Source organism: Mustela nigripes, chromosome 1, assembly GCF_022355385.1.
Source record: "Mustela nigripes isolate SB6536 chromosome 1, MUSNIG.SB6536, whole genome shotgun sequence".
NCBI classification, from domain to species: domain Eukaryota; kingdom Metazoa; phylum Chordata; class Mammalia; order Carnivora; family Mustelidae; genus Mustela; species Mustela nigripes.
In genome coordinates, this window is record NC_081557.1 from 202,513,572 (window position 1) to 202,532,786 (window position 19,215).

A 19,215-nucleotide genomic window follows, 5' to 3' on the forward strand; every position below is an offset into this window, starting at 1 on the left:
GAGAAGGGGATGTGGTTAGGACCCAGGCATCCAGGGCCTCAAGGCTTGTGGGGTTTATGGTGAAGGCATTATGGAATCACAGCAAGATCACAATTTTATTTATCTTATTTTATTTTTTTAATTTAATTTATTTATTTGACAGAGAGAGAGAGATCACAAGTAGGCGGGGGGTAGGGGGAGCAGGCTCCCTGAGCAGAGAGCCTGATGTGGGGCTTGATCCCAGGACCCTGAGATCATGACCTGAGCCAAAGGCAGAGGCTTAATCCACTGAGCCACCCAGGAGCCCCCACAATTTTATTTTAAAATGATGATTGTCCGTTCCAGTGAAGCGACAGTGGAGGGGAAGCCGAGGAGAGCCTGGCCCCCTCCTCAGATCAGAAAGGTTGGGGAGGAGGCCCTGGAGGGTGAAGGTGGGGAGGCATCTGAGTGGGCAGACGCTGAGCAGGCCAGGGCTGGGGTGGGGGGAGGGAGGGCAGTGTGCAGAAAGGACACAGTAAAGCAGGCCTCCAAAGCACAGTTTCAGTCTGCATGTTCAGTCTCTGCTGACTGCCCATGGGGAAATCTTGGGCGAATTACCTGCCTTCTCTGTGCTTCTGCTCCCTCACCTGTGTCAGGTGACAGCAAGGCACCTGCCTGCCTCTGAGGATTAAAGAAGTCGTGATGTGTGTTGGTCTCTATTACTCTTGTTGGTGTCCTTGGGGTTACTATCACAGCGGCAGGCCTGAAGCCCCAGGTGGGCATACCTGCCTTCGGTCAGGGATGCCACCATGACCCTGGGCACGGGGCAGAACCTCTGTTCCCCACTTCACCAGAGACCTGTTCCCCTCTGCCAGAACCACTTGGGACTGGAGCTGGGTCTTGGATCTCTTCACTGCTCCCAGGGGCTCCCCGGGGACTTGGGCCTCGAGGGAGCCCTGCAGCCATCCCGTCCGCCCGTCCTGGGCAACCAGGGATGGCCTAGCTGCAGTCGGGGCTGGCCCGAGGTCAGGCGACTGTGGGCTCGATCAGGGCCAGCGCTGGGGGTACCAGGAGTGCTTAGGCACGGTGGCTGCAGGTATGGGGTGGGCGCCGCGGCACCCAGGGGCGCGCGGGACAGGGTGGGGAGCTGCGGGGTGGGGTGGGGGCCGGGGTGGCGGTGGGCCTGGCCGGGGTGGCAGGGACTAACGGGGCAGGGGCGGGGGGGCGTGGCGTGGCGGGGGTGGGGCGGGGGCGGGGCGAGGGCGGGAAGGGGGTGGCTGGGCCGGGTAGGGCGGACTGGGACTGGGGGCCGGGCCCGGCCGGGGGCGGGGCCGCGCCCCAGGGAGCCGCCCCGCCCGCAGGCCGCCCGCACTGCGAGGGTTAAGGCCCAGAGCCCCGCGGGCGGGGCGGGCGCGCGCGGATTGGGGGAAAGTTTGGGCGCGGGGCGGGCGCGGGGCGGGCGCGGGGCGAGCCGGGGCGAGCCGATTGGAGGGAAGTTGTGTCGGGGCGGGGCGCGCGGCGGGCTCGGCGCTCGCTCCGGGAGAGTTGACAAAGCCCCGCAGGGAAGGACGCCTCGCGGCGCGGCGCCCCGGGCCCCTCGCCCCGCCGCCCCGGGACCCCGGCCCCGGCCTCCAGCCCCTGGACTCGACCCCTCCCCCCGCGCTGCCTCCGGACACCCGCCTAGGCGCCGGTCCTGGCCCGAGCCGCCCGCGCCCAGGTAGCGCCGCCCCGTCCCGAGGCCGGGCCCGGGGGCGCGGGGCGCCGGGGTGCGGCTCCCGGGGCGGCGATGACCGCGCAGCGCGTCCCGCGGGCCCGGCCCTGAGCCCCGCTGCCTGCCTGCCCCGCCGAGGTGAGACCCTCCGCGCGCCTGCGACCCCGGGGGGCCGACTGGGAGGGCCTGCAGGGAAGGATCGGGGTCCGGGGTCCGGGATCTGGCCGGGGGCTGGGAGGGTCTGGGTTCCGGAATACAATGTGCGAGGCCGCTGGGCACCGCACGCGCCGCCGCCGACCCTGCCCGGCCAGTGGTCCTGTCCGCGCCCCGCCCCCGCCCCTGCACCCCACGTGGGCCCCCCCAAGCGCAAATTTGTCCGCTAATGGCGCAGGCGATTATGTGCGCGGCCGCCGGTGTTGTGTGTCCCGCGGGCAGGGCCCGAGTTACAAGCGCCAGGAATCCAGACGGTGTTTAGAGACGGGGGGCGGCGGGGGAGGCCGGTAATTAGTGTAAACCCTTTGTCTGCCTTTGATACCCGCGGTGCTCCCCGCCGCCGCTTCCTCCGCCCGGAGCGCTGGCAGGGAGGGCGGGGAGGCCCGCACCCAGACCCTCGCAGCCCCGGACTGCGGTGCTGGCGACCCCGGGGCCCTAGTCTAGATGGTGGCGACTCCTACCCTGTACGCCAGTGACCGACCCTCAATACCTCCAGGTCCGGACGGGCCAAGATGACGCCCAGCCCCACGTTGTTGCTGCTGCTGCCGCCGCTGCTGCTGGGGGCCCTCCCGCCGGCCGCCGCCGCCCGAGGTGAGTCCTGGCGCCCAGCCCGGCGCCCCGGCCTGCGCCAGCGCCGCCCCTTTCCCTCCCGGGCCTGAACCCTGCCACAGTGCCCGGCTGGCGCGCGTGCCTGCGCCCCGCCCCTACTGGCCTGGAGCTTGGTGGGTCTTCTCACCCTCTGGGCCCCCAGGCTCTGCCAGAAGGTACATCCCCCTTTGCCCGTGGGGTCCCCCAGCTCACCCCCAGCTCACCCTTGGGACTCTATGCTCACTGAGGGGGCACACCTCACCCACAAGGCCTCTCTCACCCAAAGATCACCCCGGCTCACCTGTGGGACCCCACACTTGCTGGTAGAGTGGACTCTGGCCCCAGTGCCTCTCAGGACACATGCATGTCTGTATGTGTACCTGAGGTTGAGGGCAGTTGGTTACCCTGAAGATTTTTGTGGGGTAGGCTGTTTGGCACAATGAACCCAGTTAGGCCCCTATAAGGACCCAATTAGACCCAGAGACCCCCATGGTGGTCAGGGTGCGGTTTGGGGACAGTGGGGACATTGTTAGTGTTTGGGACTCATGACCCAGCCCTGTGCCCTGAGCTGGCCCATCCCTGGGAAGATATAGGGTGGGGGGCTGGGGGATTGAGTGTCTGGAACATGGAGTTGCTGCATGGTGTAGGGGTGGGGGCTCGTCTCCAGGCAGACCCAGAGGACCACCTGCTTCAGGCCACATACTGTGTGTGGGTGTGTTCCATTCCAGGACTCAGATGCATGCTCACACACCTGATGTCCCAGTGGGCAGGCCTGCAATGTCTCCCGAGGGACGCTCGCCCCTGTACCCAGCCCCAGCAAGGTACAGCCTTGGCTGATGGGTGATGGGACATACGCGTTCACGGACTCTCGCCCGCCATCTTCTGCACTGGCCTCTTCTCGGCTAGGCGGGCCCTTTGGCCGGGCCAGCCCTTTGGGTGTGTTGACCACTCAGGAGCGTCCCTGTCCTGTCCACCAGTCCTCTGAGGCTTCGCACCCCTCCCCCCGCCACCCAGCGGGTACACCGAGCCCAGCCCGGCCTTATATGGGCACGTTCGGGAGTTGGGTGGCAGGCGGCAGCCCAGGTGGGCCTAATGCCACAGTACCCCCCCGCCTGCCCGGCTAGGGACTGGCCTGGTGGCCTGGTGGGGGCTGCCCAGGCGTGGTTGGGCCTGGCAGTGTCCTGGGCACGGCAGGCACTCAGGTCATATGCAGCAAGGCCCCCCCGCCCGCCAGTGGCCGGCAGCCTGGATTCCGATCCCTCTTTCATCTGCTTGGACTCCCCTCGATCCCACACCTGCCTGTCCTCTGGCTGCTCAGCCAGGAGCTCTGGAGGCCGCTGGCCTGGCTTGGTCATTGGCTGGATCCTGACGCAGAGTGGTGGATGGCAGCAATGGCGGCGGCAGCAGAGCCTGCCTCAGTGCCAGGGGGCCCTGGAGGGGCCACACCCAGCTCTCTTTCCCTCAGCCTGGGCCTTGGGACTGCGCCTTGTCTCCAGCCTTGGCCCTCATGCCGGGTGTGCACTGCCCTGGCACCCACTCTCCAAGGGCAAGGTCCTGTGTGGCTTTGGGGGTGGGGTATGAGGCCCCTGTTCCTGAACAGTGCTGGCTTCCCCTCCAGCCTGGCCTTGAGGGGCACGGTAACTCTGGGCGCGCCCCCAGAGGGCCAGGCTGTTTGCCGAGAGCCGTCTTCCCTGTGCGTCACGCTCTCCACAGTCAGCCCGTCTCTACACTAGATCATGTTTTCAAAGTTCTTCTTTCTGAAAGTTTCACAATCAGGGTGGGTTTGTCTTCAACAGCTTTTTCCAAATTGGAGGGAAGATAGGATTTGGGTTTCTCACAGTGGGAACTCCAGCAGCTCCGATGGCCTTGCCTTTCCCAGAGAGCTCTAGAAGAACTCATGGAAGGGCTTGTCGGGTTTGAGCTTTTCCACAGGGGAAGCAGTGGACAGGTCTCTGGACAGCCAGCCCTCGAAGTCACCTTTCTGTCCCCTGGACCGTGCTGGTGTGCCCTGGGAGGGCCGAGCGCCGCCCCCGGGGCCGGGCGCTGGCTGCTGGCTGCCTCACGCCACCGGCATAGTGACTTCTTGCCGTCTGGGCTGTGTTGGGAAGAGCCTACCAGTGTGTGTGAGGGCGTGCGGAGGACGCGCGGCCCTCAGGAGGGCTGTCGTCGTGTGCGTGTGCGCTGGCTGACCTTGCTTGGCCTCTGGCCAGGCCGCAGGGGCCTCCCCCAACCCTACCAGGCAGCCCCAGCTGAGGTGGATGTGCGGGAGCTGGGCCCAGGCGCTGTGAGGTGGGGATGCAGGCCAGCCGCCCCATTTATGTCTCGGGCCCCACTCCTGGAAGAGAAAATAAATCACTGTCCCCTCTGGGGGGAGGAGGGAGCCATGAACAAAGTCGCCTTTGGCTGGGCCTGGAAACTCCTACCGCAGGCTCCTTCTTCATTGTGCGGGAATCAATGGGCCTTCAACCCCCGCCCAGTGCCATGGGGAAATGTTGGTTTTTCCCAGCAGTGGCCTCAGCCTCCGGCCTGGGGTTTGGACACTGCTAAGAGTGCTGGCGGAGGCAGGCGGTGGTCCCGGTGGGCCGGGAGTCTCGCTGCTGGCCGCGTTGCTGCTGGTGGCGGGCCTTCTGTGCCATCCCAGTGGCCGTAGCCCTGGCATGCCCAGGACACAGCCTCTGGCCCATGCTGCCACCCCACCCTGCCTGCCATCTGTCTTTCTAGTGGTGGTCATTGTGTGCTCCTGGTCAAGCCTGTGGGTGTTCAGTGTGGCTACTCTTGGGGTCCGAGGGCAGTGGAGGCCACTGTCCTGGGCTAGTTCAGGCTGGGTCTGCAGCCAGACGGTCCACAGTCGAGGAAGTCTGGGGGAGGGAATTGGGGGCATAGGGAGAGACGTGGGTAGCACAGCCCGGAAGGAGGTATGGGTACTGGTCAGGTGAGGGGAGAATGGCCTCTGGGTGGAGGAAGAGCGTGGGCAGAGGTAGGCAGGTCGCACTGACCAAGGTGGACATCTTGGGGCTGCAGACGCCCTGGTGTAGCTGGATGGGGGCCAGGAGTGGGAATAGGCCAGGACTGGGCTGAGAGGTTGGTTGGCTAGGGTGCAGGGCAAAGGGGTTGGACACGTCCTGGGTGATAGCTTCCTGTCCCCAGTGAGTTGCTGGGCTAGGGCCTTGAGGCTGGTGGGCCTGGGTCCCTTTGTCCCACAGGAACTGGCCTCGTTGGGGAGAACCAGCATGAGGCAGGGGCTCCAGGTCTGTCCCTGGAATGCAGGGGACAGTGTGGCAGGGAGGTGCTCCAGCCTGGGGCCTGCTGATGCCCAGGGCTTCCCTTTGTGGCAGGAAATAATGACTTTCTAACCCAGTTTGTTAGAGATTGACACAAGTCCTGCACTATGAAGAGATAAAGGGGCCTGGGGCAGCAGGTGGTGGAGAGGGAGCTGTGCCCAGCTCTGGCCTGGGACTGCCCTGGGCGGTGATCTCCTCTGACCCCACCATGCTGAGCCTCAGGACACTGAGGGTGTCAGTGGTGCCACTGGCTGGCCCTGGCACTCTGTAGCAGCCTGCCCGGTCTGGTGGGGACTGTGGGCTTCACTGTGGAGCCTGGCAGCAGGTGCTGTGTGCCCTGTAGCCTGCGGAGATCTCAGGGATCCCAGTGTGCCACAGCCTCGTATCTATAGTCTGTCAGCAAGAAGCTGGCTGTGGGCTGTTGACTGGGACCCTGGGGTAGGTGAAGCTGGTGTGGGTGGGAGTGCGGGGCTCTGTGGCATGGGGCTTGGGCCGTCCGGCGCTTGAGCCCTCACAGTGAGGAGCAGCACTGGTGCCAACCTCTGACCTGGGGTTCCAGGTTCAGGAAACACCATGTCATATGGGTTCAAGCCCATGGCGGGCAGGACCCTGGGTGCGCTGGGCCTCTTGTCCTGTTACCCTGTCCCCTGGGTCCAGCACCAGCTTGTGAGGGAGACCCAGGGGACCAGGTCCTTCTTCACTCTGGGGCTGGGCTGGGGCTGGGGCTGGGGCTGGGCCCCTTTAGGGAGGTGGTGATGCTAAACCAGTTCTAGGTGCATGATGTTTTTCTGAGGTGGGGGAGGGGGGCAGGGGTCAGCTTGGAGTCTGTGGACTTGGCAGGCTGTGGATGCAGCCACCGGGGTACGCCAGTGAGCCCTCTAGACTGTTCCTAGGACCGTGGGGTGGGTGCTGTTAGCTGTTGGCCGTTCCTGTGGGGACCCCCTCCCCAGGGCAGCAGCCTGTCAGGGAATGCTCTGTGGCCCCCATGTGTGTCTTGGGAGTGGCAATGAGGAGGAGCCCTGGTCAGGTCTGGGCTGGAGGTCTGCCTGGGGCTTCCAGGGCCAGGGACAGACCTGGAGGGTCCCCCCACCAGCCTGTTGCCTTCCATGGTGCTGCTCCCCGGGTGGTGTGTCAGGTCGGACACCTCGAACAGCTTGCTGACTCAGTGGGTCAGGCTGTCCCTTTGTTGCACCCAGACGGCCTGGCTTCTGGGGCAACAGCCCGCCCTGTGGGTCCTACCAGTTCCATGGGTAGATCCCATGGGTTCAGCCCCCAGGGGCCGCCCCGGGCCTGCTGGTGATTGGGAGCCCATGTGTGTGCACGCGTGTACCAGAGTGGCTCAGAACCAGGGTGGAGGCTGAGCCCTGCCTCTCACGGCTGTCCTGGGGTGGTCTTCATCTGGGCCCCCTCTTTTTAGCCTCCCAGCCCTTGTCTTCTTGGGGGAGGGCACTGGCCCCAGGTCTGCCTCTGCGTGGTGTTCACCCACCAAAGGGACCAGCATAGGGACCCCCACTCTGCTGGAGAGTGTCCCCCTGCCTCTGCCAAGCTAGATGGGACCTACATCGCTTCCCTGCCCCCCGTCAGGCCCTGTCACAGAGTCCTTTGAGTCCTCTTTTCCAGACCACTTCACTTCTCCAGGAAGAGAGGGCTCCAGTGGCTCCAGCTGGCCATCCAAAGTCCCTTCCCAGCCAGTCCCAACAAGGTCAGCCTGATGGCTCCCCAACCAGCCAGAGAGTTCCTTCTAGGCTGGCCATTTCCAGGGCTTCTCAGGGCTGATTGGGAATGGAGTGAGCTCTGATGTACTGACCAGCTGATTCCTGCAGCCCCTCACTTCCACCCGTGTCCGTGGCCCCTGTGTGGGCAGTGTGGACTGGCACTTAGGGGCCCCCGGGAGGGCTGGTGTCTGGCCCAGCTCCTCATGAAGGCCGCTTGGGGTCAGCAGGTCATGAATGCCTTGAGCGGCGGAGAGAGGGAGAGGCTGGCATGGGCAATGCCCCCACGGCCAGGCCTGAGACAGACCTAAACAGAACAGGGGCTCGGGTATGGTTCAGATGGAGCGGCCAGAGCAGGCCACCCCAAGAGGGGCACTGCAGCCCCCTAGGGGGGTTGGGGAGGGTGTTGGGGAGAGATACCAGGAAGGGATGGGCAGCATAGAGGCCGTGAGGGTTAGGGAGGTGTGGGGGGCTGCACTTCAGGTGGCCCCCGAAGGTGTTGGAAACTGCATGGGCTAGACTGCCACTGGGGTCCTGTCCCTAGCCCTCCAGCATGTGTCATCCCTCCATCCGTCCCAGCTCCCCTGCTCCTTCAGCCCTCCTGGGCTCTGCTGGGATAGGAGGAGCATCAGCTGAGGTTATAGTGTTTTAACCCTTGAGCAACTGTCCTCACGGCAGGTGGGGCAAGGGGGTCTCTGGTGTGGGGAGTTTGCCTCTACTATTGGTGTATGACTGTGTATGTGCGTGTGCCTGGGAGCCTGTCTGTGGGTAGGGTGTGTGCATCTGGGGGGCAGCCCATGTGTCTGAGAACAGTGTCTGAGGGATAGCCTGTGTCTGGGGATAATATCTGGGGGACAGCCTGTGTGTCTGGGGACTGTCTGGGGGACAGCCTGTGTGTCTGGGGGACAGTGTCTGGGGGACAGCCTGTGTGTCTGGGGGACAGTGTCTGGGGGATAGCCTGTGTGTCTGAGGACAGCGTCTGGAGATGGCGTGATGAGGTGGATGTATGGCACCTGAGTTCTGGGTGGTGGCTGGGAAGCCTAGAAGTGTAGGCTGGATATATGGGGTCTTCCTGGTTGCTGCCCCCTGACCCCTCCCCACACCCCCATTCTAGTATGTTGTTACAGCTGTGGGGATGGGGTAGGGCGGGAAGGAGAGAGGGAGGAGAAGAGGGTGTGGTGGTCCTCTCTCTGCCTACTGCATTGCTGTTCAGCCCCCTTGAGGGGTGCGACCCAGCCCCAGCCTCCATTTACCCCCTCCACATGGCCATCCACATCCTGCCCATGCCCCCCAAAATTCCTCAAGGCTGTGGCTTGGGGTGCATGGAAGGCCAAGGGCTTCCTGGAGGTCGTGCTTGTGGGGAAGGTGCCTGTGCTGAAGGATCCAGAGACTGCCCTACAGCTGGTGGGAAACTGCCCCCGCTCCGCCCCCTGCACACCCTCCAGCTGCCCATCTGCCTCAGGTCTTGCCTCAGTTTGCCTCTGGCTGGGTGGGTCGGGCACCTGACCAGGTGGAACAATGGGGGCTTGTGTTTCCTGAGCTAAATATAGAGCCGTGGCCGTCACACTGGCGGCCAAAATCCCCAGGAATCTGGGGTGGGGGGGCTCCCTCCGGTGAGCCTGCTGGGGTCTTTGCAGAGGCAGGGGGTGGCGGGGGCAGGGAAGGCCAGGCTCAGGGAGGGGGGAAGGGGGCTGTTTGCTTTAGGATAAGGCTGGCTCCGGCTGGGGCCTCTGGCTGCCTGCCTGTCCCCCTGTCCTGCATGCAGGCCAGTCTTCAAGGCCACACCTCTGTTCTGTCTGGTAGTCACTGGGCTCTGTCCTCCTCTCTGCAGTGGCTGAGGGGGCCTGTGGCCTCTGTGGCCCAGTAGATGCCCCTGACCCCCACTCCTCACACCCCACTGCCTGGTACAGGGAGGGGGCAGGGCTGCAGGTGCCCCTCCTGGCCCCGGAAGCGCTGTCTGTTGGGTCCTCTCTCTGCCACTGACGCAGGCTTCTTCCAGGATGGGGCCAGGACAGGAAAGCCCGGGGAGAGAGGGATACCGGGGAGAGAGGGATACCGTCTTAGCCCCTGACGCTTGCCAGGCAGTGTTTGGGCCTGTGTGGACAGCCAGGTGTCAGTCAGCCTGGGGGCAGGCTGAGGGGGTCCCCTTTCTGTCCTGCAGTCTGGGATGCCCCTTTGAATAGTGGGATTGCAAGCAGTGACAGGTGTTAGACAGGGCCTGCCTGGGAGGAAGGCTGGGACCCTGGGCATGCTGTGGGGCCTCAGGAGACCCCCGCAACTGTCTCACTGTGACTTGGTGGGTGTCTGGGGGGCCCCATATGCAACTGAGAAATTTGGGAGAGGTAGATCTCAGCAGCTGCTTGCTGGGGCCCTGGGGGCCTGGAGGGAGCTGGCTGAGAGTGCAGGGATGGCCTGGGGCCCATGTTAGGAGCCCCATGGCAGGAGTGGGGGGAACCTTAGCAGAGGCAGAAGCATTCCTGGGGGTGTGCTTGGTGGGGTGGGTGGGAGGGTAGGTGGGGCTGGGTAGGGCCCTCCCCCACCTCAAGCTCCCTTTTCACCAGTGGGCATAGAGGGCACAGAGGGAAGGGCCTGGTGTTGCTGTGCCCCTGCTGTGCCCCCTAACCCTCCGTCCCCCTAGCAAAGCCGGGCCCCTCTCTGCCTAGACCCTGGGCTGTCAGCTCTCTCCATCCAAATGGGGGCCAACACCCCCTGCCCTCACCACCAGCAGACCAGTGGCGTGGGGCTACACTTTGCACAGGTCCCCTGGGGCTGGGAGATGGTGCACAGGAAGCTGCCACGAGCCTCTGGAAAGCCCAGGGATGCGCTCTGGGTCCTGGAGGGGAAGGCCGGCAACATAGCCAGCTGGTACCTACACACCATAGAAACACCAGCTGGTTCTTGAGAGCACATGCTGCCCGCAGGCCCCATAGCTGTGCATCTCAGGGCGGCCACCGGCCGGCTCCTGGGAGACCAGGACACAGGATTCAGGACGTCCAGGCCCTAGTGGCCACAGTGTGGAGTGAGCACCCCTGGCCAATAGCCAGAGGGCGGAATCCTGGGAGCTAGACCCTGGAAGGGCAGCGGGGTGCCCGGAGCCATCTGTTCTGGTCTGGGTGTACAGTCAGCGGGGCGAGTGTAAGGGCTCAGCGCCCCCTGAGGTCGCCCCAAGGTGCAGGAGCCTTGGGGCTTGGCCAGGAGGCAACCCCACCTCTCTGGGACGCCAGCAGTATCTTCTGCAGCCGGCTAGCCATGCCTGCTGGCTCTGCACCCAGGAGGCACCGAGGCTGGCTGTGAGCTGGGACAGGGCTGGGAGTGGGTTTCTTCCTGCTGGTGACTTGGGCTTCTCCTATTGGGGGACAGTCGGCAGGGGGCTGACAGCCAGACAGGAACCCTGCTGCTTGCCCTTGGACCCCAGGGACTTGGGGTCATGCCACCCTATCGTGCCACTCTGCTCAGCCTCCTGCCAAGGTGCCGCTGGCATCAGGGAGGCCCTTGGCCAGGCACACATAGCCGGGCACTGACCGGACCATGAGACACATCTGCTTGTGCTACATGGACTTGGTGCTGTGTGCCTTGCCTGTGGGGAGTACATGGGGGTCCATCCTGGCTCGCCTGTGGACGCGCAGCCTGGGTGAGTCGCTCTGGCCCCTCTGTATCCTGGCTCCTCCGTGACATGATGTGATGGCACATCCGGGGAGCTCAGATCCCAGCAGTGGCAGGATCCAGGAGACTGCTGACCCCTGCGGGCTGGGGCCAGGGCCCAGGGCTTCAGACCCCCACTGCCTGGGCTGGGCAGGCAGGCAGCTGACGGGGGCTCCCGCATGCAGGCCTGCCTGCACTCCTAACCACTGGCCACCCGCCCCTCCCTGACTGAGCCCTCTGTCCCACCCACAGGCCCTCCGAGAATGGCAGACAAGGTGGTTCCAAGGCAGGTGGCCCGGCTGGGCCGCACTGTGCGGCTACAGTGCCCTGTGGAGGGAGACCCGCCGCCACTGACCATGTGGACCAAGGACGGCCGCACCATTCATGGCGGCTGGAGCCGCTTCCGGGTGCTGCCCCAGGGCCTGAAGGTGAAGGAGGTGGAGCGGGAGGACGCCGGCGCCTATGTGTGCAAGGCCACCAACGGCTTCGGCAGCCTCAGCGTCAACTACACCCTCATCGTGATGGGTCAGTGATGCCCACGCTGGGCCCATGCCGTGTGAGCCCAAGTCCACGTGAGCCCGGGAAGCAGACCTTCCCTGTGCGGCCTCACCCTACCCCAGTGCTGCTACCAGGAGGAGACCTACCTGCCGGCCTTCTCCAAGCCCAGGACAGGGGCCTGACCTCTGGGGCCACCACCCCCAGCCTGGGCCCTCCTCCTCAGGCCTGTGCCATGGGGTCCCCAGAACCTCTGCTGACGGGGAGACCCAGGCTGGCTAGGGGGTGGCAGGAGTGGGCATGGGAGAGCCCCAGGGTGGTGGTCTTGTGAAGGGCCTGGCTGGGAGGCCAGGCCTTGGCGTCGGCTCTGACTTTGAGGCTCAGATTTCAGAGTTCAGAGGGGCCGCCAAGGGCCTTGTGTTCTCTTCTGCCTCTGGGGCTCTGGTGTGGGGGCTGGCGGGGTCCCCAGAGACACACCCATGACTCGCTGGTACCGGGAGGGCTCCTGGGCTGGGTGCCTGGAGGTGGGGCTCCCTGGCAGCCACAGCACCCCATCTCGCAAAGGGGGCGAGCTTGACTTGTGCGGCCCCCTCCTTGGGTCCCTGACTGGGTGGAGGAGGCTGTGACAGGAAGGGCATTCCTTGGCCTGCCCCACCCCCACTGGGCCCCCTGCTCTGGATTGTGGAATGGGAACACGGCTGGTGTCCCCCCCACTGTCCTCTGAGAGGGGAGGGTGACGAGGCGGTATGTGAGCCATGTCAGCTCTCCAAGGCCTCGGCCCCCTTGATGTGGGCTAGGGTTACCGCAGCTGCCGGGCGGGCCCGGCCCCCTCCTCCCACTGGGCCTGCAGACCCCCCGGAGCCGGGGGGGCTCTGTTGGGGTCACCTGCACCCAGGCAGCGGGCTGGGCGGGCAGCTCTTGCCCAGCTGTCTCTGGGATTCTGAGAGGTGGGTGTGCCCTGGGGGCGCGCATGTGTGTTTACAGAGCTCTCCCAGCTGGGCCAGAGGCCAGGGCCTGGGAACCAGCCTTGGGTCGGGAGGGACACTGTTGGGGCCCCCCTCATTGCTGTCCTCTCTGCAGATGATACTGGCACAGGAAGGGAGCGTCTGGGGCACGACGGTGCCTCCGGGGGCCAGGAGGATGCAGCCAGCAAGCAGTGGGGTGAGAGGGGGTGGGCATCGCCGTCCTCCCTGGGCATGGGTGGGGGTGGCCTCCCAGTGTCCTGCTCACCTGTGTGCTGGCCATTCCACAGCGCGGCCCCGCTTCACGCAGCCCTCCAAGATGAGGCGTCGCGTGATCGCTCGGCCTGTGGGCAGCTCTGTGCGGCTCAAGTGTGTGGCCAGTGGGCACCCACGGCCCGACATCATGTGGATGAAGGACGACCAGGCCCTGACAGGCCTGGAGGCCGGGGAGCACAGAAAGAAGAAGTGGACACTGAGCCTGAAGAACCTGCGTCCCGAGGACAGTGGCAGGTACACGTGCCGTGTGTCCAACCGCGCAGGCGCCATCAATGCAACCTACAAGGTGGACGTGATCCGTGAGTGCAGGGGGCTGGGGTTGGGGCGGGGGTGGGGTGGGGGCGGCCCAAGGTGGTGCCGATGACCTGCTGTGTCTCCATGCAGAGAGGACGCGCTCCAAGCCCGTCCTCACGGGCACGCACCCCGTGAACACGACCGTGGACTTCGGGGGCACCACATCCTTCCAGTGCAAAGTGCGCAGCGATGTGAAGCCGGTGATCCAGTGGCTAAAGCGTGTGGAGTATGGCGCTGAGGGCCGCTACAACTCCACTATCGATGTGGGCGGCCAGAAGTTCGTGGTGTTGCCCACGGGGGATGTGTGGTCGAGGCCCGACGGCTCCTACCTTAACAAGTTGCTCATTGCGCGCGCACGCCAGGATGATGCCGGCATGTACATCTGCCTGGGGGCCAACACCATGGGCTACAGCTTCCGCAGCGCCTTCCTCACCGTGCTGCCAGGTGCGCCCCCTCCCTGCTCCCACCCCAGCTACGCGAGGCGCCCCACGAGGCCATGGGCTGGCCGGTCGCGGGCTGTCCCGGGACCCGTGGCGACATTGCTCTCCCCACCCCTATCCTTGGCCTCTCTTGCAGACCCCAAGCCACCAGGGCCCCCCGTGGCCCCCTCGTCCTCAACCACCAGCTTGCCGTGGCCTGTGGTCATCGGCATCCCGGCTGGCGCCGTCTTCATCCTTGGCACCGTGCTCCTGTGGCTCTGCCAGGCCAAGAAGAAGCCGTGCACACCCGGGCCCACCCCGCCTCTGCCTGCACACCGCCCGCCCGTGGCCGCCCGCGACCGGGCCGGGGACAAGGACCGTCCCATGGCCCCCAGCCTCGGCCCTGCCCCTGGCGTGGGGCTGTGCGAGGAGCTCGGGCCTCCGGTGGCACCCCAGCATCTGCTGAGCCCGGGACCATCTGCCGGGCCCAGACTTTATCCCAAACTCTACACGGACGTGCACACGCACACGCACACACACACGCACTCGCACACACACTCGCACGTGGAGGGCAAGGTCCACCAGCACATCCACTACCAGTGCTAGCCAGTGCCACGGGGTTGGGCCCCACCTACCGGCCCTGCGGGGCACAGGGTGGGGCGGCGGGCCCATGTGGGACAGGCGGCTGCGCAGAGAGCTGGGGCCTAGGCAGGAGGCACAGTCAGCACCCTGGGGCGCCCTCGGTGACACACACATACCTCTGGACACACACACACACACACACACACACACACACCCCTCAGTCTAAGACACCTGGGAAGGTCTGTGCCGGCAACTTTGCATTGTGCATGTAGCAATCGGCTAGTTGATGAAGGAACCCCTCGCCCCATGAGGAGGGTTCCACAGGGGCCACGGTCAAGCCACCCCTCCCCGCGCCTGGCAGGGGGTCTGAGAGGACCCTGGCCAAACCTCCGAGCCCTGCCCCGTGCCGGCTGCCGTGTCCCTACCCAGATCTCCACCAGCGGCTGGCTGTGTTTGCCAGTTCCTGTCTGGGCATTCCCCAGGCTCCCGGGCCGGGAGGTCAGGCAGAGCAGTCTTGGCCCCTGCCCTAAGAGGCTGGAGCCCCCTGGGGGTGACCCTGCCCTCGCCAGAGCGAAGGGCCCTTGATATTTATATTTAAAAAAAAGAAAATAATAATATTAATAATGCTGGAAGGAAGGTGTACCACAGAGCCTGCCTGACCTCAGGCCCGGGACGCACCTGGCCTGCTGGCCAACTGGATGGCCGCCTCCGGGCCGGGCACCATTGCCCCACTGCCTGTGGCAGCCCCAGACCTCTGTAATTTTATATAGAGTTTGAGCTGAAGCTTCGTATATTTAATTTATTTTGTTAAACAAGAAAATGTGCATCCTCTTCCATTAAGCTGATGTTTCTGCCTTTGGCTTGTGCGTGTGTGCATGTGTGTGCGGGCCTGGGTCTGTGTACGGGCATGTTTGTGGGCCTGGTCTGTGAACAGGCGTGTGTGCCCATGTGTGCTTATGTCTGTGTACAGCTGTGTGTGTGGCCATGCCTGTGGGCCTGTGTGCCAGGCCCAGGCTCCAGGAGTCCTGTAGTTGGCCTAGGGTTCTGGGATGACACCTTGGGGTCCTGGGGCCCCGTCAGCTGCCCTCAACTGGACTCAGGTGGCCGTGTTTGGAGCACTGACTGACTCACACCCCTACCAGCAGCTTCCTAGCTAGCTAGAGTCCTGCCTGGTCCAGTGGATGTCCCATCTCTTACACGAACGGCCCTGAGGGCCCTCAGTGTAGGGCCTGTGGTTTCCCTGCCCCACAGTCTGGGGCTTCAGCTGGTGGCCTCGGAGGAGTGGGGCCTCGTTGTCATCCCTGTCCTGGTGCCTGCCGCCTAGAGGATGCAGTCCCGAGTCTGCCAGCCACTACGGGGCCATGAACCATGGTCTCACTCCAGCTGCGCACCCTGAGGCTGGGACTCACTGCGTCTTAAGAAAAGGCACTAAGTTAAGATGATTTTAGCAAAGCCACTCGTTTGAGGTGCTTTGGGTCCCCAGAGCTTCAGAAGGTCTGGCTGAAGGAATGGGGCCTTGCTGGTGTTAGGGGCACTGGAGAGAACACAAGTAGATTCTGCCCAGCCTTACCGGCCAGTACACTCACCACCCCACCTGGTTCTGCTGGTTCCTTGCAGCCAGAGCTCCCCAGGGTCAGGGCCGAGCCTCTCCTGGCTCCCTTCTCCTCAGCCGAGGGCAGGTCTGGGAACCCTGTCCTCTGGTGTCTGGGGCTAGGCCCCATCCTCTGGCCCTCTTCCACTGGGCTCCCTGGTGTCCCTGGGTTGGACCCCACTCTTTCTGCCCCAAGGAGGCAGGGGCTAGGCATGAGGGAAGGCTCACTGGGGCAATCCTGATTCCATAGGCAGTGACCGAGCCTGGGCAGGGCTGGTGGTGGCCAACTTCAGGGGACACCATGGGAAGCCAGCTGTGGCAGCTCTGCTGGGCAAGCAGGGGGAGCTGTGGGAGTTTCAGGTAGCCACAGCTGGTGACCAGCCAATGCTCTCCAGACAGGACAGGCTCTGGGGGCTAGAGCCCAGATGTGTTTCTCTCCCAGGTGGGGGCGGGATGGAAAGAGTCAGCCTTGGGCGGCAGGGAGAACTCAGGCTACGGGACAACCATAGGCCATGGAAGTGAGCCGTTTCCCTCACCCCCCCCGCACCTGGGAGGGTACACCTCCTACCCCCTGCCTGGACCTCCAAAGGTGCCCATGACCTTCACAGCTGAGGTCCAGTGTCTCTGCCTGGGCCTCACATGGGAACTGCTCCTGTCTTCTGTCCCCAAGGAGTTCTGATGGTCTGTCTCTCAGGGGCAAGACAGGTCCAGCAGGGCCCTGGGTCCTGGCTCTCACTGAGACCGGCAGCCCTGGGCTCCACACCCCCTGTGCCCTTTCAGGGCTTCTGAGGGGAGGCAGGCACTGAGGGACTGGTGACTCTGTGAATACATGGGGACCCTGCCCGGTCTCCCCGAAGCCCTGTGTTCATTACCACACCTGGGGCTCAGGGTCCTCAGCTACAGCCTGTCTCACAAAGACCTCAGCCTCCTGCTCCAGGGGTGACCACATGGGTCCAGACCCCTCTCATGCCCTTTTCAGGGGCCACCTGTCGCTTCCAGACCCTTCTCCCTTGGCCCTACCCTGTACTTCTGCTCTCCTGGGATGTCTCCCACTCTGTGCTGCCTCCTGCTCTGTGCTGCATGACTCCTGGGAGATTTCAGGGTCTACCTGGGTAATCCTTGACCCTGACTTCTGTCCCCTCTGTTGCAAGGTCCCATTTTGAGTCCCCCCCCATATTGTAGGGACCACCCTGTGCCCCACACTCCCAGGATAGAATCTCATTTCCTGCACACCACATGTGAGGGCAGCGGAGGGGACAGCAGTGTGGACAGACCGTGGGGTCCAGGGCATGGGGGAGGGGTGAGACGGGGGAGAGTGGATGCTAGGCCGGGTACAGGGGTTGTGAAAGATGGGGGCCCCGGGGGTCCCAGGGCTGGGCCTCCTCGAACAGACCTCTGGTGGCTAACTAGCAGTGGAGCTTCTCTTGGAGCCTGGCCTTTCTGCCCATCCCACCCTGCTCCTGAGCCCATGTTCTGCCCTGTGGGTGCCAGTCTCCCCTTGGGGACTCCCAGGTCTGATGCAGAGGGATAAGACTCAGCTGATGTTAAGGGCAGGGTCCCCCACCCAGGATGGGGCCCTAGGGACAGAGAGAGGGGGTGGGGTGGTGAGCTTCCCATGCCCCACCATGGCCCCTACTGCTTGGGCAGAAAGGTCAGCAGGCAGCTGTCAAGGCTCTGGGGACCACCAGCAAGGACACAACAGCTGGTGTCCCCAGCTTTGTGGGGTTCTCTGTGGGGCAGGGCTGGGCTGGGAGCTCCCAGTTTGGAGGCAGAGGAGAGGGACCCAGCTGCGTCCTCAGAGTGACCCCCGGCCATGCCAGGCTGGACAGGGACTTCTGACAGGCCACATCAGGAGGCCGCTGCTGGCGTCCTTGGTGGGGGCATGGCACACGGTGGGTGGAGCTCCAGTACTGAGCCGGGCTACAAGCTTCCCCCTGATCTGTTCCTGGGTGGTGATAAGCCGGTCCCTCCAAGCCCAGAGTACTTGAAAGGGCGGCTACCGCTCTGACACTTTGGGCGTGAGCCCCCCCACCACGCACCCTTCCCGGCCATCCTGGCTTCAAAGGGGAGTCTCATCCCACAGCTGTCCAGGGTGTGTGGGGGGGCCCAGGCTGATGAGAATGAGGGGGACGTGGGACAGCCCCACCCGCACAGGACTTGGGTTGGGACAGCCTGGCAGGAGATCAGAGTCTTATCCTGGGGTCATGCCAGGGGACAGGGAAAGGAATGCAGGATATGGGACACAGGAGAGGTGTCAGGAACATGGGACATGCAGTCAGGACACAGGATGGGGACAGCCATGGCCTGGACTCAGAACCCAGAGCTAAGAGCCCACAGGGGATGGCCAGGCTGCCCCTGTTGCTGACGCTGGGTTTTGTGGGGCTTGGAGGATCCTGGCCTTGTGGCAGGGGCTGTGGGAGGCAGGGTGTGATGTGGGGACCCCCATAGGGCCACCCCTGCTTGGGGAGATAGGCCTCCTGGCTGGACTTGATGTCCCAGGAGCCCACGGCGCTTAATAGAGCCCTTGCCACATCCAGGGGACCCATGGAAGGGCTTGGCTGGGTGGAGGGGGCAAGGGTGGGACCTGTTGGCCAGGGCGCCCTCTGTGCCCTGTGCTGACCCCACCGTGTACCTAGCCCCACATGGCCACCCTGGCCTGGAAAGCTGGGGCTCAGATGCTCTCCTGGAGGGCTTGGGTGATGTAGAGTCCTTGGTTTGGGGGTTTACTTTTAGGCCTCATGACAGTGTCTCTGGGGAAATATTTGGCCAGGACCATGTCTGGGGATGCTGATGGAGGGCCTGCTGGAGCTCGGAAACCCTTGGTGACCCAAAGGCAGGGCTAGCCTGCAGTGGCCCCGGGGCTGGTGGGATCTATGACAGGACCCCCTCCCCATGGCCATACCTCCAGCCCCCACACTGAGCTCTGAGGGGACTTGGCTTGTGGGAGCAGAGGGCAGGGTCAGGGGGTGAAGGTGGGGTAAAGGAGGGAGCAGAGAGGGTCTACACTCCCCCTACCCGGTGAAGACAAGACAGGACAGGAGCCCCAGGGGAAATGTCCATCCAGCTCTGGTGGCTCTGGGCCCTAGCAGGATGGCCACAGGCCCTGCACAGAGCCCTCACACTGTCCGCCCCGCTTACAGATAGGCCTGGTCCCTGTGGCATGAGTATGCAGCCCAGTGGGGGCTTCTGGACCAGCCCCTCACCATGACCCCTGGCACCGCCCCTCAGGCATCCACTCCCCAGCCTGGGACGGGCCCAGGGGCAGCTCTGGCTTCCAGCACTGACAACCCAGCCTTGCCGGCTTGACCCTGTGAAGGTGTGTGCTGTCCCTTTGGAGATTCAGCCCTGTCCTGTCAGCAACCCCAGCCACCACCACCCCCGCCCTGTGTAGCTCTCCACAGCCCCTGCTTTGGCTCAGGGGTCCCTCCAGGCTGGCACCTTGCCCCAGACACTCTGGTCCCTGGACTGCAGCTGTCTGTGCAGGGACCATC

At 64.4% G+C, this 19,215-nt stretch overlaps 1 protein-coding gene across 1 annotated transcript; it reads left to right on the forward strand.

Annotated features, from left to right (window-relative positions):
- The first annotated feature begins 1,717 nt into the window (after window positions 1–1,717).
- Window positions 1,718–14,973, forward strand: FGFRL1 (fibroblast growth factor receptor like 1). Its single transcript, XM_059379072.1, has 7 exons — window positions 1,718–1,807; window positions 2,379–2,473; window positions 11,358–11,630; window positions 12,681–12,761; window positions 12,853–13,137; window positions 13,223–13,576; window positions 13,709–14,973. Exons 2-7 carry the CDS (start codon window positions 2,395–2,397, stop codon window positions 14,155–14,157), a joined length of 1,521 nt encoding a protein of 506 aa, XP_059235055.1. The 5' UTR covers window positions 1,718–1,807; window positions 2,379–2,394; the 3' UTR covers window positions 14,158–14,973.
- Window positions 14,974–19,215: the final 4,242 nt, after the last annotated feature.